The 27880-nt window shown below is 37.2% G+C and overlaps 1 protein-coding gene across 3 annotated transcripts in view; it reads right to left on the reverse strand.

Moving 5' to 3' along the window:
- The window catches only part of LOC142461502 (thyrotropin-releasing hormone-degrading ectoenzyme-like), a 137105-nt gene extending 109440 nt beyond the window's left edge, over positions 1–27665 (reverse strand). For all 3 annotated transcript variants that reach the window (XM_075563515.1, XM_075563517.1, XM_075563516.1), the window contains exons 1-4: positions 27492–27665; positions 22078–22166; positions 15405–15538; positions 15246–15301 (exon numbers count right to left, since the gene is read on the reverse strand). In XM_075563515.1, the coding sequence (XP_075419630.1) occupies positions 15246–15301; positions 15405–15538; positions 22078–22166; positions 27492–27637 (425 nt within the window). In that variant the 5' untranslated portion in view covers positions 27638–27665. The remainder of the gene's footprint in view (positions 1–15245; positions 15302–15404; positions 15539–22077; positions 22167–27491) is intronic.
- Between the last annotated feature and the right edge of the window lie 215 nt (positions 27666–27880).

The raw sequence follows: 27880 nt of genomic DNA on the forward strand, positions 1-27880 counted from the left end.
CATGTCCTTGTGTGTTATTACTGAAACAACTACTCTCAAAACCAAACTCAATGTCACAGAGCCATTTTTAATTTATAATGACCTTATACAATGGGGTAGAATTGCCTCCTTGGGTTTCCCAGGCTGTTGCCCTCGTCTTTCTCCAGAAGAGCAGCTAGGAGTTTCAAACTGATAGCTTTGTGGTTAGCAGCCAAACATGTAGCCACTATACCAGAGGGCTATCTTCATCTTTAATTAAGTTTGCAGATTAAAGATTAATCATGGCCTAACAAAAGTTGAGAAAGCACGTTGTGCTGAAAAAAAAATCATAGCATTGTGAATGAGGGGGAGTGCAGAGTGGGGACCCAGGGCCCATCTGGGGGAGATTGGATGTCTCCTAGCAGAAGGGCTGTGGGGACGTGACGAGCCAGTCAGAGTGTAGTATAGCAAAGGTGAAACATACAATTTTCCTTTAATTCTTAAATGCTTCCCCTCCCCCCACTATCATGATCCCAATTTTACCTTACCTGGATCGGAGAATGTATACTGTCACAGATAGGAACTGAAAATACAGGGAATCCAGGACAGATGACCCCCTTAGGATCAGTGGTAAGAGTGGCAATATTGGCAGGATAAAGGGAAGATGAGGGAGAAGTGGGGAAGAGATGACAAGGTCTACCTATAACCTCCTCCCTGGAGGACGGACAGCGGAGAACTAGGTGAGGGAGATGTGGGATGGTGTAAGATAAGATAAACTATTAATTATTTATAAATTATCAAGGGTTCAGGGGGAGGGGAAGCAGGGAGGACAGGGAAAAATGAGGAGCTGATACCAAGGGCTCAACTAGAAAGCAGATGTTTTGAGAATGATGATGGCAACATATGTACGAATGTGTTGGACACAAATGATGTATGTACGGATTGTGAAAAGAGTTGTATGAGCCCCTAATAAAATGATTTTAAAAAATTAAAAACAGCTATCCCTTGGAAAACTAATGTATGTAATGAGAGTTTCTAACATCCAATAAAAGTATCACTGTTACTCTCTAAAAGTGTTATAATATTAAAAGTTGCTATAAATTATGTATTCTGCATAATCGAAATATGTATCTAGGCAGTGACTAAATGCTGGCAGCCCATGGGTTATGAAGGTGTCCATCTCTTAATGGTGTCTTTAAAATTCCCAGGTCAGTCGGAGCAGGCGCACCGGTCCGTATTTAGCTGTCCAAGGGAAAGCTATAAGCTTCCTTCATGATTAAAGAGCTGCCAGTGCAACAAGTGAAGGCGATGAGATAAAGCATTTCAGTGCAATTGGGGCTGGTTTACTCGTTTCAAAATGAGGGCATTTACGTAGTTAAAGGGCAAGGAGTTGTTTTACAGGCTGGATGATCATAATCGAGGGTCTTCCTGTATATCAATAAACTAACTGCTCATGGTGAAGATGATGATGGCAACAACAGTGAGGATTACAATGAAGACAATTAGGGAGATTTACCTCGGGATCTTCCAGCGTCTCAACATACATGACACCCAAAGCAATATACATGAAGAAAGCAGGAGGTGAGTAAGAAGCCAGGAAAGAAAAGCTGCTGACAGTTATGGCTGGGTAGTTCACATACCAGCAGCATCATTCAAGGTGAACAGTTTTCAGTGGAGCTTCCAGACTAAGACCAACTAAGAACAAAGTGAAGGCTATTCACTTCAGAGTTATTAGGAACATAAAATGTCATGAACAGTCACGGAACACTGGCAACTATGCGGAAAAACGATGAACAGCAAGAGATCATGGTGAGCTATAGTGCAGGAAGGCAAGCCCCTCAAGTCAGAAGGCAATCCGTACACAGCTGATGGAGAGCTGCCACCTCAACTTAGAGCTGCACATGAGGAGGGGGAGGTAAACACGAGTGAGGACTACGGGGCACGTCACTGTGCTCTTGGGAAAGCCGCACGCGGACCAATGGCCATCATCTGAACAGAACGAGAGAAGACGGAATCATTTAGAATCAGGGCAGGTGAGCACAAGGGCTGTAATCTTTCAGCATCCTTGTTGAATCTGCGTGCTGAGAGATAACAGGAGAAAGTGGATTGCATACAGAGGAATGAAGTATTTGGATTGGAGGAAAGCTTGCTAGCAACCTATGATCGGCGGTTGACACAACCTTGCTTGCTGCAAGTGAGGAGGATGGGAGCACTTGCTGATGAAGATTAAGGACTGCAGTCTTTAGTGTGGATGACAAATTAATGTAAAGAAAAAACAAACCATCACAATTGGACCAATAGACATTATCCTGATAAATGTAGAGATGGTGATTTTGTTAAGAATTTCATCTTGCTTGGATCCACAGCAATTTTTATGGAAGCAGCAGTCAAAACAAGTAAAACATTGTACTGCACTGGGCGAATCTCCTGTCCCTAGTCCCCTTAAAATGGTGGACATGCAAGGCCATCGCGTTCAGGGCTAAGGTGTTCCTAACTGAAGCTGTGGCAATTTCAACAGATTCTTATGCAGGTGAGAGTTATCTACCCAGTAATAAATAATACAGAAGAATAGATACATTTGAATACAGTGCTGGTGAGGACTATTGAAAAGTGCGATGGACTGCCAAGAGAACCAACACATCAATCTTAAAAGTATGCCCTCTAGATGCAAGCATGATCAGACTTCATTGTACATACTTTGAACACGTGATCAGGATAAACCAATTTGTGGAGAAGGACATCTATTTGGTGAAGTCTGAGGGCACTGACAAAGATGAGAAGCCCGATGGAGTGACAAAGTGGCAGCAACAAAGGGTCCCAACCTAACAAGCACTGTGAGTCTGGTGCACAGTGTCGCTGTGAGCAGGAAGCAATTCGATTGTACCGAGCAACAACTAAAAGCGATCTCTGGATGGCTTTAGACTATGAACAAATTTTCCAAATAATTTTCATGTATTTTAAAATATGTTATTAAATACCATAGGTCAATGAAGCATTAATATACACATATTTTTGAAAACTGTGCTCAGAGCATGTGAATAAGTTTAAATAGCCAGCCCTTTTGTTATTACTGATTCCTATTTCATTTTCTTCTAATTTTCAGTTTTTATCAAACACTAAGCTCAAAAATATTTTTTAATAAATCACTTTATTGGATGCTCATACAACTCTTATCCGAATCCATCCATCCATCCATCCATCCATTGTGTCAAGCACATTTGTACATGTGTTGCTATCATCATTCTCAAAACATTTTCTTTCTACTTGAGCCCTTGGTATCAGCTTCTTGTTTTTTTCGCCTCCCTCCCCCCACTCTCCCTTCCATACCCTTCATAATATATATTTTTTCATGTCTTACACTGTCCCATGTCTCCCTTCACTCACTTTTTCAGTTGTCCATGCCCTAGGGAGGGGGTTATATTTAGATCAGCTATCTAGACACCACTTCCATTTCTAAGAAATTTTAAATCTCCACTTTACACAAGGGATAGCATGAATCACTCTCCTGCCACAAGCCATCTACTTTATAAATGTGTTTGCTCCCACTTACCTGTGTTTAATCTTTTAATGGATCCCCATGGTAAACTTTTATTCTCTTAATATGCTATCTTCCTTAAACTTTGCAGACCAAACTATATATTATGTATTTTAAAAGAACGTCGCATTAAGAGTGCCATAAGTTATCACTGTCTGTGCAGAAATAAGTGACATTTACTCAATGATTTTGTAATACTTATCCAAAGCATTTCTATATTGAATATTCTACTTAGCTACTGAATATCTTCCCTAGTAGACTGTGAGTTGAGCGTCTTGAGAAGAGTGAATCTGTCTTACTCGTTGGCATACCTTCCCAATCTAAAATATTGCCTCCAAAAATAAAAGAAACTAAACCAAATAAAACAATGATCAAAATATTTAGGTATTTTATCACTGATTTCAAAGATCGAGACATAATATAATCTGATTTGGAAGTAACTGAGTAATTGTTTACCTATACACAAGCAAGCACAACTGGGCTGTGATAAGTGTGTAAAGAGAACAATTCCCTCTGTAACATATCGAAATAAGAACGTTACTCTCCATACAGTATTTCATACATCCCATGCATATTCAGTCAAAGTCAAAATAGAGTTTTAATGTAATATGCCAAACTGATTACAAAATTGCTAATAAGAGAAAAACTGTCAGGTTTCAAAGAAGAGCAACAGGAAATGCTTACCAATGATGCCATCCTATACAGTAATGTAAAGAGAACCACACAGTATGGGAGCCAAACAACAACAAAAACAAAGCCCAAAAGAATACCAACAGACCAATGACAATCCCCTGTAAATAGTAAGATATTATATAAAATTACCAAATAAAAATGCTTAAAATTAATTAAAATAACTGGTTATGAGTGTGTTAATGCTAAAGGAAATTAGATCTACATTTTATCCCGTATAATAAAAGAGAAGAAAGAGTTGACGAATTGTATTGCAAACTAAAGTAACAACTGAAGTACAAAGATATTCTAAATTCTTAGGGGAGCCTTCTATGGACAGTAGACCTAGAGAGCCACAAAAGGAATAGTTTGACAATTTTGAACATTCTTTGAATGTAAACTACCCAACAAAGTTAAAATAAAGAAATCAACATAGTACTGTGAAAACATCCAATAAAATGTAGCCTAGAAAAAGGATTAACATCCCAGATACCCACAACAATGAAAATAAAGTAGGATAAAAGAAAAAACCCTTTGTTGATTTTCTATTATGCTTTAATCCTTCATTAATCAGAAAACACTTCACAGAATAAAAATCAAAATTCACAAATACATTTGGAAGGATGCATAATCACATTTGCTAAACGTTAAAAACTTAAAAGTATTTATACTACCTATTGTATTCGCTTTGAGTTGTGAGGGAATTGGAATTTTTAGGTGCGTGGTTGATGAACCTTTACACTGGTAGAATCTCTTGGAATGTATCAAAGTGTTTATACATTTTGTATCAAATATTCCACTTACAATAACAAATTAATAAGTCATTTTTATAATAAAAGATTGTTCAAAATATTCACTGCAGTCATGATTATAGTACTGAAAAATTAGAATCAAACTCTCCAGACATATTTTTACAAATGAGAGTAGAGAACGAATGCTTTCATATGTAAATATTAAACCCTGTGAAAATACAAAGAATGAATGAGCATATAGTATTAGTACTTTCACATCTGAGGAGGGTTAAATGAGTATGGAGCAAGAGCAAAAGAAGGTTTTCATACTATATTTATGTTTTGTTTTAGTCTTGACAATTAGAAAGCGTTCAGTGGTTACTTATATATTTTAATATAGCCATAAATAAGAATACCTAGAGCAGTTTACTGAAAAGAGTTGCATAGAAGTCGATCCTTTCAACAATCAATGACTGATTAATTCAACAACACACACAAATACAACATTGCACTATGGATTGGAGTAGCAAGCAGTAGTATAAGGATGAGATAATGCACTATCCTCAGGATAAGGCTACACTCATCTAACTCACTCTAACCCACTGCAACCCAGTCAATGCAGACCCACAGCGAGTCTATAGGGCAGCGTAGAACGGTCCCTTTGAGTTTCAAAGACTGTAACTTTTTTTTAATTACTTTTATTGGGGGCTCTTACATCTCTGATCACAATCCATACAATCATCTATTGTGTCGAGCCCATTTGCACGGATGCTGCCATCCTCATTTTCAAAGCATTTTCTTTCTACTTGAGCCCTTCATATCAGCTCCTCATTTTTCTCCCTCCCCCCCTACCCACCACCCTCCTGAACTCTTGATGAGTTATAGATTATTATTTTCATATCTTAAATCTTCCTCTGTTGCCCCTCACCCAGTTTTCTGTTGTTCGTCCCCATGGGAGGGGGTTTATGTTGATCCTTGTGATCGATTTCTCCTTTCTCCCCTCACCTTCCCCTTATCCTCCTGGTATCTCTATTCTCATTGTTGGCCCAGAGGGGTTTATGGATTCCCTGTGTTGCAGGCTCTTATATGTAGCACTGTGCATGTTTTGGTCTAATCCGATTTGTAAGGTAGAATTGAGGTCATGATAGTGTGGGGGAAGGAAGCATTAAAGAATTAGAGGAAAGTTGTGTGTTTCAATGGTGCTCTACTGCACTGGCTCATCTCTTCCTTGTGACCCTTCTGTGAGGGGATGTCCAATTGTCTACCTACGGGCTTTGGGTCTCTACTTCTCCCCCCAACCCCCCACTCCCATTCACATTGAGTATAATTTTGTTCTGGGTCTTAGATGCCTAATACCTGATCCTTTTGACACATCATGATCGCACAGGCTGGTGTGTTTCTTCCATGTGGGCTTTGTGGCTTCTCAACTATATGACCACTTGTTTATCTTCAAGCTTTTAAGACCCCAGATGGTATATCATTTGATACCCGGGCACCATCAGCTTTCTTCACCACATTTGCTTATGCACTCATTTTGTCTTCAGTGATTTTGTTGGGAAGGTGAGCATCACAGAATGCCAGATTATTAGAAAAAAAATGTTCCTGTATTGAGGGAGTACTTGAGTCGAGGCCCGATGTCCATCTACAACCTTAATTCTTAACATATAGATATATGTACATAGATCTATTCCCCTCTCATTATATATTTACATATGTACATGCCTGTATTTAGACATCTATAAATGTTCTTTGCGCTTCCTGGTTCTTTCCTCTATTTCCTTTTACGTTCCTCTTGTCCCACCATCATGTTCATGTTAGGCCTTCATTTGGGTTTAGTAATCCTTGCTGCTACATTGCCCTTGGTTAGGGCCCACTAGGCATCTGAAGTCTTTCTCTCCATTGATTTTAGTTCACTTCTTGTTCTCTTATCCCTGGGTTGGTATCTCATCCCCTTCCTTTCTCCCACCTCCCTTTCTCCAGTATCCCTCCAGAATCATCAGTCCATTCTTATCTTCTCCGAATTGTTTATCCCACCTATCTTATTTAGATAGAAGACATGCAGAGACATTAATAAGCACAAAAACCAGGCAAAGCCAAAAGAGACAACAAAGGAAGTCAAAATCAACAAAACAATAAAATAACCAAAACCAAAAAGAAAGCCACTGATAAAAGTGGAAAAGCCTCTAAATAGTTCAAGGTCTCTTTGCTAGCCTTTAAGAGTGCTTTCTAGTCAAGTCTGATGGGGTCTCACATTCTGTCTCCAAAGTCTATTTTTTGTATTCACTGGAGATTTCACCACTTTGTTCCCCTTGCTGCTCTGTTGCATGCCTTCGGTGTTTCCCTCCAGGGTGATGGGGTCAGACTGGCACATGCACTGTGTCTGCAGTGTTGTCCCCCTTAGCGCTATGGCTCAGTGAGGGACGTTGTGCCTCATAGTGGGGCCAGCCCTATGGTCCTCTCTGTGCATTGTCTGATCTGTGCAGAAATATCGTCCTTGGGGCTTGCTGGGCCAGGATGAGTTCCCCTCCCTCTCCATCCCTTTTCCTTTGTCCTGTGTGCTCTAATCAGATGTGCCCCTCTCCCCAGGCTGTAGGAGAGAGACCAGTCTTCAACCCCATGTGCCAAGATGTGACTACAACATACCGGCATGTACCAGGGAACCGATAGACAGGTGTGCGGGGCCAGCCCCAAACCCAACTATGTGGACACCCCCACCCCTTCGCTAGAAGAATGCACTTCAGAGGACAGCACTGAGACTGTAACTCTTGACAGGAATTGAAAGTCTCATCTTTCAATCCTGTGTAGAAGTTGGTGATTTCAAACTGCTGACCTTTCAGATTTCAGACCAACAGGTAAGCACTATGTCATCAGTGCTCCTCTACCAAGCATGTTGCCAGTTCACACGAAGTATATAGAACAATACAGAATTACCCCCTAGGATTTCCAATTGGCAAATCTGTCTCTCTCTCTCTCTCTCTCTCTCTCTCTCTCTCTCTCTCTCTCTCACACACACACACACACACACACACACACAAACACACACTGGACTTGCTAAAAAAAATACCTATTCTTGCTGGGGAGGGTAGACAAGGCTTTTTTTTTAAGTAGAACCATTTTTTAAATGAATACTTATATCTTCAATTGACTAAGCAAACGGGGATTTAAGAATTTTCAAATACTGGGCAAAATTCCTATGATTTGGGGTCAGAACAACTGCTGCTCAATTGTTTGAGGTTATCCCCCATCCCTAACTTAAGAGCTGCCCAATTTTTGCTGAGCTGAGTGACTTTTAACCTTGATTTCTCAGCTATACAATTTTGATAGTGACCAGTTCATGAAGTGCTTTTACTGAGAAGTATGAATGAGATCCTTCGAGAATTTCATGAATATTTGCTATCTTCTACTCAGTCTCTTTGAACATGCTTAATGGAGCAGGATGTAGTCAGACTCCAAAGGTTGACAATAGATTAAATAACATAATTAGAGAATTTACTAGCATATACTAAAATATGTATGTCCTGCAAGTCCAAGTAAATGCAAAACATTTCCCCAATTAAATCTGAGTTTGGATTTCTTGTGGTTAGTGCCTCAGAGTTAATTCCAACTCGTAGTGACAAGCACAACAGAAAGAAACACTGCGCACTCTTACAACCTTTCCTGTGTGGGATCATTGCAACCATTTTGGCAATGAAACCCCACACCAAACTCACTGCCATCGAGTTGATGGCGACTCAGAGCAACCCTATAGGACAAGATGGAACCGTGCCTGGAGGTTTCTGAGACTCGAACACAGTGGTGCTCCACCTTCCTAATGCTGTGATCCTGTCACACAGTTCCTCATGGGGGAGTGACCCCCCAACCACAGAATTCTTTTCTTTAAAAAAAAAAAAACCAACATTTTATTAGGGGCTCATACAACTCTTTTTAAAATTTTTCTCAGTTTTATTTATTGATCTTTCTTTTTTTCTTTTTTTACATTTTATTAGGGACTCATACAACTCTTATCACAATCCATACGTATACATACATCAATTGTATAAAGCACATTCATACATTCCCTGCCCCAATCATTCTCAAAGCATTTGCTCTCCACTTAAGCCCTTTGCATCAGGTCCTCTCATAGAATTATTTTCATTGCCACTTCATCACTGTCATTTTGCTACTGTTTTGAATCAGGAGACTTCTGTGAAAGGGCCGTTCCACCCCCACAGGAGTTGTGACCCACAGGTTGAGAACCACTGCTTTAATTCTTCTTGGGAGTATTAAGTCCCAGCTTTCACTCCAGGAGCAGATGGTGATTTCTGGCTGCTGGCTTTACCATTAGCAGGCTGATGAGTGATTACTATGCCACCAGGGCTCCTCGGAGGAGACATTTTGTTCCTGCCAAAGCACTAGCTACTTTGGATTGAAGGTCAGTAATTCTCCCAGATAATCTCAGCGGTGGGCAACTGTGAAATGTTCTAGCAGCTCCTCTGATGCCAGACAGGAACTTGGGTTCATTTTCACAGTTGGAGTTCCCACCTGTAGAAGAGTAAGTACCCAAGTGGTGCAAATAGGAAGCGTTCAGCTACTAACCCAAAGGTTGGTGGATCAAATTTATCCGGAACTTTCTGAGAAGAAGGCCTGGCTATCTGCTTTCCAATGGTACCAGCCTTGAAATATTGATGGAGTAATTTCACTCTGCACATGAGTACCTTTTTCTTTTTCACTCACTCTCAACTGTGGACTAGCCCCTCCTGATGACACGTTCAAAGTACTTGACGTAAGTCTCACCAGCCTTACCTTGAAGAAGCATTTGGTCTGTACTGTTTCAAAGACAGTCTGGTCACTTTTTCTGGCAACCCAGGTAAATACAATATTCTTTGTCAATACCATATTCAAATGACTCATTATTCTCCAGTCTGTGTCCATCTTTCTCATGCACATGAAGAGATTGAAAATATCATGACTTTGATAAGGCACACTTTAATCTTGCAAGTGACATCTTTGCTCTTTAACATATTAAATAATCCTTTTACAGATTTAATTGATGTCTCGATTGCTTCTTTGCATGAGTGTAATTGTGGTATCAAATAAAACAAAATGCTTCACAATTTCAATTCTCCCCACCACCGCCTTCCATTTATCATGATGTCCCTATTAGTTCAGTTGTATTTATTTTTCATTAGGCAGAATTGTGAGGATTTATTTTTTCCTTAGGGAGAAGTACAATCCATGCTGAATGCTGTAGCCTTTTATCTTTATCAGTAAATGCTTCAGGTCCTCTTGACTGCTGGCAAGCAAGGTGTGCCATCTGCATATGGAAAGTTGTTTATGAGCCTTTTTACAATCATGATGGTGCATTCTTCTTGCAGTCTGGCATCTGGGATCATTTTTCTCAGCATCCCCTTGATTGCCCAGTGACTGCTTCTGGGTCTTTCTATAGGCTCTGCATGAGTGCTATTAAGTATTCTTCGTAGAGTAATCCATAGGTTGTTTTGGGATACACAATCAAATGCCTGTGCATTGTCAACAAACCACATCCATCTGATATCTACAATCATATAGTTCATCTCACATCCTCTTCTCAATCCAGCTTGAATTTCTGTCTTTTCTCTATGTATTGTTATAACTATTTTAAACTTATTATCAGCAAAAATTTACTTTCATGTGATATTATGATTTTGTTTTAATAATTTACACAACATATTAGGCCACTTTTCTTTGGAATGAGCAAATACATGAATTTCTTCCAGTTGGTTGATGGGGTAGCTGTTTCCTATAATACTTGACATGGATGAGGGAGTGTTTCCAGCTTATGGCTAGTTATTGAAATATCTCAATTGCTATTCTGTCCGTTCCTGAATCTTTTTTTTTCTTCAATATTTTCAGTGAAGCTTGGGCTTCTTCCTGTTATACTATAGGTTCTTGATTAAGATGCTACCTCTAAAATGGTTGAATGTGACCAAATTTTTGGGTACAGTAACTATGATTCTTTCATTCTTATTTTAATACTTCCTGCATTATTAAGCATATTTTCCATAGAATCCTTTGGTATTTTCGCTCAAGGCTTGAGTTTTTTCCTTATTTATTTCATTTTGAAAAATGCTGCATGTTGTTCTGTGTAGGATTTCTAACTGAATGTTCATGCATATTCATCATAATGCTTCACTTGTCTTCTTGAGCGAGCCTATAAAACTTTCAAGTCAGCTTTTACTTTGTCTTTAATTTTTCCATTTGCTTTAGTTGCTCTATGATCAATAAATAGCAAGGTTCAGAGTCCCTTCTGACATCTACTTTGATGTCTTCTATCTTTCCTGTCTTTTTAATGACCTTTTGCTCCCTTCATCTATGATGCTCATGATGTCATCCCAGAATCATCTAGTCTTTTATCATTAATGATCAGGCAATGCTGCAAGGCTATTATTGAGATATTCTCTAAATTCAGGTGGGATATACTCACCTGAATACTCTTATATTTTTATCCTACTAGACTTGTTCTCATCTTTTTCAGTTTCAATTTGAACTTGCACAATAGCAATTGATGGTCTGTTCCATAGTTTGCCTTGTTCTAATTCTGGATAAGGATACGGAGCTTCCCTATCTGCCTTTCCACACATTGAGGAGATTTGATTCTTGGGTGTTACATCCATGTGGCTTTGTTTACAACTACATATGTTAAAATGAAGGTATCTCATGATCATTTTAAAAATTCATAATTATTGCTCTAATAACATTTGCATATTCCCTGGTGAATTTTAATAAATGAGAATAAAATGGTTTGTTTCAAGTGTTTAAGACTTCCAAAATTAAAATGGAAAGCAATGTTCTGACTCAGTCAACAAGGAATATAAATTAGGGGATATATTTCTAATAATATTCTAACAGACAGACAAAGGTTATAAATATTTTAAATATTACATTTAAAATTAACATGTTAATGAGTGAAAAATATTCACATATTTTCCATTTTCTTTTGCTCTCTGTCTTTAAAATATCACTACTTGTTTTCTCATAAGCATTCTAAAACTTTCAGAATACGAGAAGGTACCCACTAAAGGGAAAAAATAAATGGAATTATTTTTTCAAAACTATAAATTTAAAATTTTTAAATAAAACAACCTTTATCACCTTCAAAGTACTCTCCATTACCCTTAACACATTTGTCATATTTGTGATTCCATTCTTGGAAACATTAAAAGTCATCTGTTCGGATGGCTGACAGTACCTCCCTCATTATTTTCTTCACCTTCTGTGTCGTCAAATTGCTGTCCTTTCATGTCCCTCTGGATTCACGGACATAAAAAGAAGGTGCACAGAGTGAGGTCAGGTGAGTTAAGATGCATGGGGCCAGAGGGGCATGCTGTTTTTTCACCCCAAATTGGCACACTGAGATGGCTACCTGAGCAGGTGCATTGTTGTGGTGGCAGAACCAGAGTCCCATCTGCCACAAATAAGGTCTTTTTTGTGGCACAGTTACTCTATCATTTCAGAACCTCTAAATAGAAAGCTTGATTAATAATCTGACCTGGTGGAAGGAACTCCAAGTGGATTATGAGTCAACATTTTTGTCTTTTTGAGATGTCGACGGATGTCTAGAATGAGTTTTATCATCAATTGGCATTTTACCTTTCTTGAAATAAGAAAAGCATTCATACACTTGAGTTTCTGAAGCATATTTTCCAGGCAGGAAATAAAATTTCACAACTGCATCCTGTTCTCTTACATTGGCCAAAAGAAAAACTGATTTCCAGTGATATTACTTCTACAAAAAAAAAAAAAAATTCACTGAGACCAGAAAGAACTTTCCCAGGTGACGCCACTGGGTGCGCTAAGAGCAAGTTACTCACCTACCAAGAAAAATGCATAGTGTGAAAGTTATGCCCAGTGGGGCTTTTTTCTCCATTTGGGGGGCGGGGGTTCCCCCTCTTTATAGAAATGTCTTTTTAAAGTCCTTCAGTTTTCTAAAGTAAACTTCCCTTTTATTAAAATAAATGGCATTGCTGTTGAAGTGTAGGCTCTTGTCCTTTTTAACAGTATGGGTTCGACCGTCCTACAAGTTGGATGCACACACGTGCCCTGTTAATTGCTAGCAGCGTTACGTGGTCAGGTTCAACGACTTCTCTGATCCTCAGCTTCCTTATTTATAAAACAGTAACAGGATCATTCGACATATAAAAAACAAACTTTTGAAAGGCAAGGATGTTACTTTGAGGACTAAGGTGCCATGGTCTTTTCAATTACCTCACACGCATGTGACCATGATAAGTTGGACACTGAATAAGGAAGACTGAAGAAGAGTCAACACATTTGAATCATGGTGCTGGCAAGAAAATATTGAGAATACAATGCATGTGAAGTGAATAAACCAATCTGTCTCAGAAGATGGGCAGCCATAATGCTGCTTGAACTTCATCTCATTTACTATGGGCATGATGGAGACCCGCCCCTAGAAAGGAATAGCACACTTGGTAAAGCAGAGGAGCAGAGACAAAGACGTCTTGACGCTGTGGTGCAACAATAGGATTGGACATAAGAACAGAGGGGGAGCGCGGCACGGGACTGGCATGTTGTGTCCTGTTTTACATGGGGTAACTGTACGTCAGAACAGACATAAGGGCACCGACAGCAGCAACAACCAATCCTACATATTTCATAAGGCTTTATCAATTATTCATTAAATGAATAACTGTACACAGATTTGTGCCTGGTGCCTTTTAAGTTTCAGGTAATTGTTAGTTCATGATATAAGTTTTCTTCTAGCTACTTTAACTTTCTGTGGTAATCTATTGCACTACTTGCTTGTCTTGATTTTCTCTGGGTGAAATATTGGAGTAAGTGTAGGCTCATTGACTTTCTGGATTTTTTGGAACTTCTATGTCGACTTAATCTTTCCACTGTATCTAAAACATACTTTAAAGTCTTTACATCATACTTTCAAGCAAAAAATACCTCTTAATCATTATTTTCACACATCGGTATCTAAGGAGATCCTCTCAATCTCTATTATTTCTAAATGTTTGCCCAATAAGTTGATGTTGTAATATGGAATAATTCTTAATTACCTGGTTGTAAGCAAAAAATGCTTCTAATTAAACAACTGTTTTGAATAAATACAACTGTATTAGACATTTTATTGCTGTTAAATGATCCTTAGTCTTAGCATTCTGTGAGCAGCTATTTTTGAACCTGAAGTTCCACCCAAAATGAGGCACTGACATCAAGTAACAGAAAATATTGATACTGGTTCTTGGCTTCTTTAACAAGGAAACAGCAAAGGCCAGATATAAATTTCTTTTAAAAGAACCACTGAAAGTCCTTTACCTTTTTTTAAATGAGGTTTTCCTTATATATATTATTATTTATTTAATGAGTGCTGTTTTCTGAAACCTGATTCCAAGCTTTGATTTTGCCTCTATCAAAGTAGTTATCTGGGATCGATATTTAGACTCATTGGTTTTGATTAAATACAAAGCTCTAGGGAACTATATGCTTTTTAACATGCAGAAGAAAGTTGCTATGTGATGGGATGTGCACACTGTGAAAGCAGTTTAATGCCCCGTTATGAGACAGTGCCTAATGCACGAGACATCTCTAGGTGGTTTTCACAGTATCATAGGAGAATTAACATAACGAATAATGACAAACACTTAAGTTAAGAGAACCACTGTGTCCTAATCTGTAGCTTGTAAAATCAAATTAGTAAATTAAAATTTGCATGTGAAGCAGTACAAACAATTCAGAACTGAGCTGTTTTACTAGTTCGTCTCCAAACTGAATAAATCACTTGGGTTTATTTTCAAATTATTTAATTTAAATAATTTTATTTAATTATGCAAAGCATAATTTACTTTAATAGTATAACAAATTATGAAAAATATCAATGAAAATGCTACTATAAGATTGTTATGACTCTTTTCTTGAGATGTTTAATCTGCATTTTTAATCAAAATTTGGAACTACCTGTTTCTGAAAGCAATAGCTTTTCATAATGCACCACATTTTAAAAAGATATACTAATCTATGTAAGAGAAAAAAACTGCTAACACTGAAAAGTGTAGTCTATCAAACATTAAATATGGTGCAATGGCCATTTTGTAGAGTTAATTAGTGAAATGGTGAAGCAATTATTAATCTCCAGAGAGGTCAATCGAATTTTCAGTAGAAATTGATCAAGCTTCTTCTGACTCAGAAACACCCTATGGCTAACTATTGATCAAGATTATATGATTATAATTCATATCCCACCCCCAGAGCACATGAAACAAATTATTTCAAAAGATTACTCAAAACATACACGCGATTGAGTTTAATAGAGAAAGTCTCACTAGTGTGAGTCTTGATTGGGTAGTTGCATAGGAAAACACACCTACCTGGCTAGGCTGAAGGCATCGTCGATCAAACCTGCTCGGTTACTGACTGAGAGAACCTATGAGGCCAACCAGAAAAATATTGTCCTGGTTAGAAATTTAGAATTAAAATCCAGGGTTCACATCTGAAAACGGATCTTAAAGAGAAAATCCAGAATTTACCTCATGGTTCCTTATTAACTGTTCGATTAATAATCTCCAATTCCTTAGGTCATAGTTGACCCTAAAGTATCTGGTTTGATTGATGTTCCCCAACAACCAGCTTCCTTTGCCCAGAGAAGTGATCCTGTGGTGCTCTACAAACAGCATGTTTTTCAGGATGAAATAGATTTAGATGTTAATGATATATAAAGTATATTTTCTTAATACCAAGGTAAAGTTACTAATAATTATTATTGCTCAATTAAAAGCTAATCTTTCACGTAATCATTTGCATCTAGGATATACCAGTAAATGTTTAGTAGGTTATAACTAGCCTCTATTCCTGATAAAATCCCTATCCCCTACACATAATTGTTTTTTCAACATACATGTGACCTAACATGTACTTGTGTCTGTGTGACATAGACTATATATGCATATAGTATGATTAGAATGAAGGGAAAAGTTTTGAGAACTACATTCTCTTAACGCGTTCAGTAAGAAAGTTATTAAAACAATCGAGCTCATTTATTTCAGAGTCATGGGTGTTCCTTGCCTCTTCCTTGTGCTTTCTTGGAAATACTATAAATAACAGATGATGCAGCATCATCAATAACGCCGGAAAAAGAAACTGCATTTACTTAAGACTCTAATATTTCTACACATAATTAAAAACAAAGATAATAAATTCTGCTTATTGGAATCACCTTGGAAAATAGTAACTTGATTATATTAGCCAGGTAATTCAATTAAAGAAAGCGAGCTGGTAAAAACAATCTTATAACTTCTTACACATTTAACTCCTACAAATATGGTACATATGGAGAATGCTATTCATTTTCAATTGTTTCCTTATTTATTTACAAACCATAGGTCACAATTCCAATGATTTTGTACTTCATTGTGGATGCTTTCAGACCTTGTGTGTCCTAGAACCTGCATACTCTTTAAATAAAATATTTTTAATCTTTGTGCATAAATGTAAGGAAATATATGTAAGTGTACACGTATACATGTATAAAACCACTGCCATGGAGTCAGTTCTAACTCACAGTGACCCTATCGGGAAGAACGGAACTGCTGCTCCTGGTTATGAGGTCAGCTAGCCTCATCTTTCTCTGAAGGAACAGCTGGCTAGTTTGAACCAACTTGCAGTCCAAATGCTTAGCTTGCTATGCCACCGTTTACTATAGCATGTGTTCATGTTCTCTATCTACAAAGCCTCCAGGATTCAGCAGAGCTTATGCTAAAACAGTGTCTCATGCCCAAGGGAAAAATAAATCATTTCCATGATAGCTCACACCAGAAAATGTATCACAGAGACCATGTGCAGCCCATTGGAGTCAGCTTCAGTCCATTGTCAATGTTTTTACATCTCAGACTCCAAATCAGGTTTTCCTATTATTTCCCCAAGGACGCATTCAAACATATAGTTTTTGAATGGAATCTCTTTACATAGAGTCCATCAGAAAATAATTCTACTACCACAAAAGATATCGTGGACAAAAGTGGTCATTAATTGCTCAAAACTGGAATGAAGTGGAAGATTTAGTCCAAACATGCCAGCAAGATGAAGAGGCACCTATTACAGTCCACTAAAATATAATCCCAAACTATTGAAAAAAATCTAATATTTAATGTTTCAAAGCACTGTACTTTGGCCACATTTATATGTAGTACCCGTGCAAACGAGGTTCAGACAGTTGTAATTCAATTGTCCAACACAGCTGAAAATAGTCCATCTCAGGTCTTCCACCATCTAGGCTTCTTTCTAGTCTGGTCTATGCTCCTGACACAACGTGGTATAGTGCTTTTACTATCATAAAATACACATTTTCACATTCCTTCTCTCTTTTTAATTTGAAAGGAGAAATATGACAGTTAAAATAAACTAGAATAGGGGCAAGAAAGTCATGCCCGACTATACATCTATATACATAAATGTTTAAACTTCGATAGCATATTCCTTTTTTAAAACCACTTTACCTATAACCTGATGGACAAACAATGGCCTATAAGGTCCCTTTCAATGCTACAATTCAATGGAAAAGAAATGGTACACATTCTCTTAGGCTGACAATTGATCTCTAGTTTAATAGTGGTATGCAGAAGGAAAAGTCTATCAAGTTCTATTTTAGAGTATGAATGATTTTCTCTACCTATGAGACTTTATAATCTCCTTTTCTTCAAAACTTCAATGTTTATCCACACAATTGCTATAAAGAAGCTTTAGAATATCATCCCCATTTTATGGATGCAATGATGACAAGAGATATAGTTAACAAGAAAATGTGGCAAGTATAAAAAATAAAATTGAAACATTAAGGATACTGTTTCTGTTGATCAACTTTGACTTTATTTTCATGCATCTGTAAGTTCACAATGATCTATTCCTTATAAAATATTAAAATCATGTCTGAATTCACAGAATAAATTGGATCTCCCCACTCCTTAAGTAGTCACTTTATAGGTGATAATATTTAAAATTCAAGCCTCATATCTGATCATATAATTTAGGGTTTTACAGGTTTCAAATTGTCATGATTTATAATTATTAAATATAATTTAAAAGTTATTTCATGCTCATCTTTTATATAAATCTCATGTGATATAATTGGCTCCTGTTTTTAAATCAATTTTATTAAAAAATTTAAATCTATACTCAAATTAAAATAATATGTATGTATAAATGATAAAAGCAATTCTTACCCCTTTTATGTAGTCTGGTCAGTAAAAAAGAAGGAAAGGAAATAAAAGGCAGCCATATCCTGCTTTTAAGTTTGCCATTATTAAACTGATAACTAAAACCTGAAGGTTATTACTGTTCGTGAATATTTTTATGTCTCTGGTATAAGTGAAATCTGTAGAGAAATAATCCCTGGCAAGATATAGTAATACATTCTTAAATACCTTTTCAGTTCTAGTTAATTATATCCCTAAAATATTCTTCAAATTAACTAATGGCAAGCAATGAATTTTAAAGTGTTCTTTTTCCATGGCCTCGTGATGTACAGTGCATGATGAGAACCATAAAAAATTATGGAAGCTATATTTTGAGGGTCGGTAATAATAATTAAAATTTCTATTTGGAATGTTCCCAAAATGACACAAGTCTTAGGCCATATCAAAACACAGAGCAGTTAATACTTTAAAATATTTTAGTTCTTATCATTCATTTACCACCACCACACACCCAACACACACCCAACACACACACCCAACACACACACCCCAGGACCAAAAGAAGAAGGTGATATATTCTTTACAAACTTGGCTGGCTGCAGATGAGAAGAAATGTCAACCAGGATAACAAAACTGGAAATACACAATAAACTCTGTGATAACTTAGGTGGACTTCCTCCCTAAACTTGTAAGAGAATTAAATGAGATAATGTTCTGTAGCTCTTTAAGAGTCACTGGCATACACCCAATGACAAAGTGTTACATAATTAAGAGGTCGCCCAGACAGCCTAACAAAACTTTACAATTTTATCCACGGTAAATAAGGGTGTGCTCATGAGAGAAGTATTAAAAATAACAGAAGAAAATCACAGCCCTAGACCTAGCTCTTTACCTAATTTGCCAACGGACTTGATCCAAGTTACCATCAAATTGTAATAAACTCATTTAGAAGATGGGGATTAAAATCATATTGCTTCTAAGGGCTTCTGAGTCTCAAGTAAGCCAATGCTGAAGGCAAAGGTGAGAGCACTTCAGCACTAGTTTAGTGTTTACTGACCTTTCAGAGCCAGTGTCTACTCTATTCTGACTGTGTTCTTTCCTAAAATGTAACTGAATGTATTGCCTTCCACTCTTGGGTAAGCAAATATCCAGTAAATATGCAAGCTATTACATTTATAATGCCTAGATTGTTGGTATTTTCTCAGTGAAAATGAAAGAGAGAAAAAATTTTGGCTGTTTCTAATAACTTAAAAATTGACTTAATACTTTAGGTAGCGTTTTATGTCATCTTTAGAAATAATTATATATTTATCCAAAGGGCTTCAAAAATTTAACTCTCAAGAAAATATGATGATGATAATCAAATTTAAACTTTATAATTAACTATGGCCTTGTGTGAATATATGTGAAATAAAATCTTTACTGACCATGAAAAATTACAAAACATTGATCTGGTTGTTGTCATTAAAATTTGGCATTTTTTTACATGTGTTTATAACAATTGACCAATGCGTTTTTCTCCCTGGCTTAATGCAGATACTTTTCATGTACATTAGTTGTTTGTTTTGAATAAAATAGGAGATAACATATAAAAGAAGTTGAGGTTAACCAATCTTTTCTTTTTACCTAATTATAGTGTGGTGTCAGGTTTTTACTAGGCCTCATCGAAGTTCAGGACTTCAAGAGAAGATGGTGCATAGGTAAAATGACACTGAAAAAGGCAAACTAGAAAGATGACTTTTATTTTTAGCTTCACTGGGAATCGGTCACCCCAATTTGTGCATTTATAAAGCATTTATAAGGCCTTCAAGTGACATGTGGAAAACTTACTTGCTATTGAGTAAACACTTGACGGTATTGAGCAACCTTAAGTATTAAGTGTTACCATGTTCGTGTCAAATAGAGAACACTGCTGGGATTGAAACAAAAGGACACCTTACACTCTGATATGTGTGCAGTGCCTGACTGTGGGGTGGGGATGTGCCACTCACAATACCCCCTTCATAAATAGCATCCCCTAGAGTTTTAAAGCGTATACCTGTGCAGTTGTTCATAGCAGTTCTTCATATTAACATTGGTGATATTTAAGGCAAACATGTTGAAAGAATGGACTGTCATTATCCTGATTAATAACTCAAGATGAAGCAATCTCTCAAGTACAACCTGTATTGGTCAAGGGAAGGCTTATGGTCTTCCCAAAAAGGAGAAAGTAAAGGATAAAGAGGAAATACCTTCTCCAGCAGGTTTCCAGTAAGAACAGACTCCCTATAGCCCTCACCTTCTAAGCTGAGTGTTTAGGCTGATTCAAATATATAATCAGTAAGTACTTCTACATTTCTTTAACTTTCTCATTTCCACTCTACATTTCAAAGGGATATGTCGTAGTTTATTTCTGAAGATTATTATGTCTCATGTTTCTAAGAAATGTATGGAGGGATGGCATAATTCAAATCGTTGGACAATTACAACTCCCTAGTTTCATTCACCATGTAATAACATATTATGTATTCAAGTAAAGGTGCTTCATGGGGATAAAAGAGAATTATAAAGGAAAATAAGATAGTAAGTGTGAATTCAGAATCACGAAATAAACGCTAACTCAAAGCAATTAAAAGAACAAATTGTAATGAGTTATTTTAAAGGAGAAGAAACCAATAAATGTTACAGTCAGCATTTCAATGTACCACCACATTACATGTGAATGTCTTATATACAATAAACGTGAATGGAATTGTAACTCTTTATAATATGCAGTTTCATATTAAAATTACATTAACACGAAATTATGAGTAACCTTCACCCCTGGGAATTACAAGTGTTTATGTTTCTGATAGTCAGATTACATTCTGGATTCAGTACATTTTGCCTATATGTAGCCATGCATCTATTTTGAGTACTTAACTGTGCCATGTATGAAATGAAACAAACATTTGTTTATTTACTTAAAACAAAAGATATATGCTCAAAACGATGTTTATAGCATAAAGAATTAAAATACACTAACAGCATTGGTGAAAGCAGCAAGGGGAAAAAGGTAGAAAAATGTGACCTTCTTAGTGCCACTGAAGTGTTAATAGAAGATGATCATCGCCTTTTCTCCAACTCGCTGGGAAGTGGAGCAAAAGGAACCCTCATGTGGACCCTGCTGTCCATGAAGGACTTAGAAGGGACTCAAGTACTCTTCTGTGAGTGATTGCAAATAGGCCCCTCTCCTGTTTGGCGCCATTTACACAGACAATAAGGAGCCCTGGTGGTGCTGGGGTCAAAGAGCAACAGCTGCTAACTAAGCGTCCCTGGTTCAGTCTCACAGCTCCTCTGGGGGTGAAAGAGGACACCGGTGTCCTGTGCGTGCAGGTACAGCCTGGGACACCCTAAGGGGCAGTGCTCCCGTGTCCGAGGACTGCTGGGAGTTGGAATCTATTTGATAGCACTGGGTCTGTGGGTAGAAAGACAATGAACTGGCTCTTCTCCCTGCACCTTGAGGTTTGACCCCCAAAGGGTGCACTTTGAGGACAACTCTAATCCTCTCCCTTCAAATCCAATAATTATAATTATCTAATCCCATGAAGGATATTGCTTCTCTGGTCTCTAAAAGAGATAGTCTGAAAATGCAAAGACAGTGGAATGGGATTAAAACTGTTGCCTCAGTTTCAGTTTGTGAGACACTGCTCTAATGGGAGTTCTGCTTACATTTTAATTAAATGTGTGATTATGAAATTATACAGTTTAAAACAGCTACGATGAGATCTACAAAAGCATTTAAATGTTTTCTCTTCACTATGAAAGGAACGAATAAACAAGAATTATATAGGCAGGGTGAAATTGGATGAGTCAGAAATTATACCGAAGAGATCCTCTTATGCTTTCTTATCTTGTAGAGGTGATTATCATTCTTCCATCTTCTCTTTCTAGTTTGTCTTTATGCACATTTTTATAACCCCAGAAACCAGAGGTTAAGTTGCTGAACAATTATCTGAAACCAATTGTCCACAGGGGAGAATATATATCTTACCTGATTTGTTAGACACCCAAATAATTGCTTCTGAAGACACATGGCTTCTATTTCCTACCACAATGGTTAATGGAATCTGCCACAGGTAGCTGCAAAATAGAAGAGTAGCTTTAAAAATACAAATTGGTGTTCATTTGAAAAACATGCATCTTCAGAGGGATTTTTATTAATGCTTTTTAGGGAAGCTACCAAAAACAACAATAAAAAAAGCACTCAGACATCAAAGTAGATTCTAATTCATTGTTTCTATCTCACCAAGAAGACTGTGCACTCAGAAGTTTTCTGTCAATGTAGAAGAGATCTCCTAATAATATACTTTGCCAAAAAAACCCAAAATGTTTGCATTAGGAGTTAAAAGTGGCTAAATACTACAGTATATATTGATTTGAATCTTAAAATAATTCATTTCTATTGTTTTAATATTAAACACTAGTGATTTTATGTATTCACATTTCACCAATTTCTCCTTATTTATTTTATAACTGTTCAGAGAGATATTTTATTATATTTCCATAAGGTTAATATGGCACACATAAGGTGATTCAGGCAAAGAGAATAAAACAAGACTGACAAGATCCCCCTAAAATCCATATAAACACAATGCACCCGACAGGGCACAATTGGCCAAGCACCACCGATACTTAATGTTCAAATGTGGGTCAGAGTTATAAAAGAGAAACATTTGATAAGGTTTGCCTTTTATAGTAATAAAAATCAAGGCCTATATGTTTACATAAAGTATCTATTTAATCTGAAAGGCTAACCAGTTAATGATAGATGATTTTACATTGCGTTCAAGCATTATATTTTATTTTCTTGAAATATAACCTGATTCCTTCAACTAATCATTGTGCTATTGCTAAACAGCTGGAAGTTCAAAGCTAAGAACTGTCCCACGGGAGGAAAGTGGGGCAATCAGCAACTGTACACGTTTACAGGGTCAGTAACCCTATGCAGGGTCATGACGAGTCAGAATGGACTTGCTGACGTGGGCCTGTCTTGTTGTTTTAGTTTGCTTTTATCATTGTGTCATTGGCAAGACTTCACAACAAGCGAGCAATGAGTATTAAAGTCATATATTTTGTTTGTGATATAAGAAGCTATACTGTGTCAGCTTCATAACTGGAGAGCGACTGAAGAACTGAGAACCAGGGGAGACGCCGAGTGACTGATCATAAAATGGGCGTCTTTCTGGAGATTTGGGAAGAGCAGTGCTGAATCGGTCCCTCGACACATAATTGTTTTACGTGTCACAGAGTTCATTTCTCACACTCACAATTAATACATGGGAATTCATCAAGAGTAATATGTCAGATGGAAAAGAGGAAAATTCATTATGTCATAACAACTGCTATCCCCAAAGTCAAAAGTCAAAAGGCCATCCTTGACATTCTGAATTTTAAATGATAAGCTGAACTTAATCAGAGAAACATTTCTGAGTGCCAACCATGTGAAGGTACCCTGTTACACTGTAATTGACTCCACATAATCTATCATGAAAGAACCAATTTATTGTTGCCTAACCTGGTTCTTTGGATAGAAGTTAGTGAACAAAACAATTTATGTTCCTTAAGAGAGGCCTCGACGCATGCAATGAAAAACATGTGATAAATATATGACAATGGACACACCGTGGGAACATCACAGCCAGATTATTTTATTATTTTTTAAACAGCATCCCTCACCAAAGATAATTAATCTATTTTGGTTAATTGGAAAAATAAGTTAAGAGGCAATAGTACCTGGATCTAATCTAAATGCTGGATCTAATTTTCAATTTAAAACACAAGTTTATTTTTTGTGTGTACTTGCAAACAATAGATATTGGAGACATTCAATTAATTACTCTCTGTAATTAGACCGAAAGGAACTGGGTGGAGTATAAGTAAAATGAAAGACCAAATCAATTTCTCTGTAAGACATAGACTAACTTTATGAACAAGACTTTATAGGTGTATATCTTCCACATTGAATTGACGATCTAAATTGTGAAGCCAAACAGATATTAATTAATAAGCAAACAATATATATGACTAAAAACATCTAAAGACCCTCTAAATAAGTCTAAGACTCTAGTAGTATGTAATATTTTAAAAAGTGATTAGAAAAAATTAATGTGTGTAGTTAGATTATGTTCTTGTTGTTTCTGTTTAACTGATCATATGGATATCATATTTTAAGTAACAATAGAAAATTTTCAAAAAATATATCCCTTTCTTCAGTAGTTCTTAAGAACTCTGATTGTACTAACATGGAAAAGAATTGGTACGTTTTAAAAAGTGGAATGAGAAAAATCACACCCAGGAGTTGCTACTAACATTCACGAAGCATTGATGCACACAGGGAAACCCTCCGGAGACTGCTGCAGGCGGGGCCCATAAGGAAAGGGTGAGTGTGCGGACACACAGAATGCCCTGTCGCCCAAGACTCCCAGGAGGTGCCCCATGCTTCAGGTGGTATTAGTTAACAGTGAAATGTATTAAATTTATAATGAAATGAAGGAAAAACAAACTACGAAAATTCACAACTTCCTGTGTACCAAAGTCCTACCAAGGATTTTATGCACTTAAACACATTACTAAATATATGCAATTGTTAGAAATAGCAAAGATTCATTCTTCCTCTACTTAACAGCTAGGATGTACATTTATTACATATGGAAAAATAATTACATTACACATTTAAAATGTTCCAGGTAAGAGGTAATGATAATTGTCCCACAGAACAGTCATGGCAAAGCGAAAGTCATGATCAGTAAAGCTGGGTGCTTTGGGACCTACAGCTGGCCTGTAGAGTGGGGGGCCTTTGGCCACTTAACTGGGTTTGCTGATGCACAGAGCTGGAGCTAAGTGCTTTGGGCTGAACCTTACACAGGAGTGCCATGCTTGCTGGGTCTTTGTTATCACCTGGAAGAGAACTTGGTGACTTCTCCTGACAGGACAACCATGTCCTATGTATTTTTCACCTTGATTGTATGTAACCTGTAAACTTCCTTAAATAAAACCCTTTAATCTCAAATATTGTCTGTGAGTTCCCAGTTGCCCCTCCAATGAACGATCCAAGTCAGTAGCTGAAAAGTCGAGAGCCGTGGGAAACGTTTATTTTAGCACGTCAGCAATGTCTCTTCTAGAGACCTCGGAAGGCTTGTACAAGGAGCACACAGACTTGATTTTCAAGCTTTAACTGAACATTAATATAAATTAAGCAATAATCTAAGTGGGGAATAGTAAATTCTCATCTAGAGATGGATTCTGTCCTACTAGGAAAATTATTTTAAATAATAGAATGTCATGTATATATTTTTTTTGCTCTGTTTGCCATTAAATGGATTCTGACGCATGGTCCTCCAACAGGTCGGGGTACAACTGCCTTAGGGTTGTGCCGGTCTGCTGTCTTAATGGGAGCACACTGCTCCCCCTTTCTGCCAGGGAGTGGCTGGCAGCTTCGACATGCCATCTTTGCTGGCGGCTGAGCACTTTAACACTACGCCACCAAGGGGATTTTAATTTTCCTCAACATTTTTATATACCAATTTCTCAGATTCAGAACCATCCAGGTGGTTTTATAATGCCAGCAGAAGCTAAGCGCTCTGTGCTAAAACTGCTTACTCATGCTGAGAGACTTTCCCCCGTGAAGAGCCAGGCTCCTGGCTGACACCTCTGATGCAGGTTATGGGCTGGCAGAGTATTTTTGTTCAATATTTGTTCTGTCATCTGGGTGTCCTTTCTGTTTTTCTGCATCGGGGAGGCCTGTGTCAGACTGTTCATTCTCAAAGGCATGGCCCCAATCTGGCTTCGCCACAGTCAAGTCGTTTTTGTGTACTTCGTGGTCCATGCCGAAGCGTGTTTCGCCTGGGGCCAGACGGTGGGTGATCAGGGCAGCCTTTGACAGCTGTGGGGACCCAGAGAAGGGGACGAAGCAGTGACAGGCAGATCCCGACAGGGTGAAGGGAGGAGTGTTATTCTGCGTGTTCGAGCAGTTTAATTGCAAAAGGCAACTCCTCATACCTGGTGAAGGCCTCTCTCTACTTGAGCCTTTAACCTCCATGTGCCCCCATCTTGACGAGAGTAGAACAAACTACAAAGTCAGCAGTTTGAAGCCTCCAGCTCTTCCGCTGGAGAAAGAAGGGGGTCCTACTCCCAGCCCCAGCCACAGTCTCAGAAACTCCCAGGCTAGTTCAACCCTGTGTTTAGGGGGGCTAGGAGTCGCCATCAACCTGATGGCGCAGAATTGGGTTTTCATCTGTATGGCAGCAGACCTGCAAGTCTGTCCCCGGCAGCATGGCTGGGTGAGAACCCAGGGCCAATCTTTCCATTCTAACTGCTGTGGAGCCCAGCTCCTTCCTACACCTATAGTATCGTATCGTATACTATAGTATCGTATCGTATTGTATAGTATAGCTGCTGTACCAGTATTTATCTCAATACAACAGTGAAGACTTCATGTTTTCTTAAATGGAGTTCCAATATCAGCCACCAGAAAATGTTCATGAATCTCCCTAACACTTTTATTCACATCAAGCTAACTTGGAGATGCTATCCATTCATGTAAGTTTAAAATATTCCCCACCAATCCTACATAATAATGGATGATGAAGTCCAGCATCCTAATTTCCCAAGGTGATAGGACACAGCATGAGTAAACTAATATGAGCACTTCTATTTACTTATTACTTTTGATCTCTATACTTGCCCTCCCTTCACCCCTCCAATCCCTTACCAGGGCATTCTATATATAAATTTAAAAACTGCCTGATTTGAAGTGTACTTTCTTACATTGACTCAGTCTTTACTGAAACAAAGTAGTAAAAATAAACTAGAAAAATTGGATAGAATGTTTATATTCTGAATTTTAAGTAATTAAATGGGTTCCCCAATGTTAAATTTATAGCAAATCAAAATTCAGGTGTGTTTTCTATAGTTTTAAACACCACATTTGAGGGAAAGAGAATATATTTTCATATTGCCACTTCTACTTAAGATCACCTTAAGGTATTTATTTAGTTTTTGAGTTTTGTTAACTAGGATAATATTTATTATCTAAATACTTTTGATTTGGTTTTCTAGATTGATCCCATTCAATTCACAACACACCTTAACTTTCTTAAAGATGATTAAAAAATATTATAACAAAAAGTAAAATATCATATCTCACATTTAAAATGATTAGAATAATTTAAAATAGTCTTCAATGAAATACCATAAGTGTGCTCATCAATCAGGGGTTAAAATATGTAAGGTATCGGCAGTAAAAGGAATCAAAAATACCATATGGAAATAAAGAAATAAAAAGAGTCTTAACTTATATTTCAGAATTATGTTGTCAAAATTATCTTAAAATATTAAAATTAAAAGGTGAATGGCAAAAAGAAAAGTTCCTATATTCATGTTAAATTAAAAGAGAGTCAGTGGTACCTGCTGTTTCGATGTTCAAAGGTTTTGGTCTTAGCACTTATATCATAAATGAAGCGTTGCTGGGTAATGGTTACCCTCTTTTCGGCTGTTGCATTTCCCAAGATGGTGATAACAGGATAGCCCTTCTGGAGCGTCCACTGATCCATGACTTCTTGTATATTTACATATTTTCCATTTCTCTTCAAAGCCTTTAGAACCCAAATTGGATAAATGAGCTTTATAAGCATGAATTATACATATAATTATATTAAATCATTTTCACTTTTACCTTTAATATTTACCTAAATATGAAACATTTCAAGATCAGTGAAGCTAATATAATGTGTTACTAAAATTAATTTTCTCACCTTAAGTTAGGCTTCATGCATATATATATGGAAGTTTCATTA

Source organism: Tenrec ecaudatus, chromosome 11, assembly GCF_050624435.1.
Source record: "Tenrec ecaudatus isolate mTenEca1 chromosome 11, mTenEca1.hap1, whole genome shotgun sequence".
NCBI lineage: Eukaryota > Metazoa > Chordata > Mammalia > Afrosoricida > Tenrecidae > Tenrec > Tenrec ecaudatus.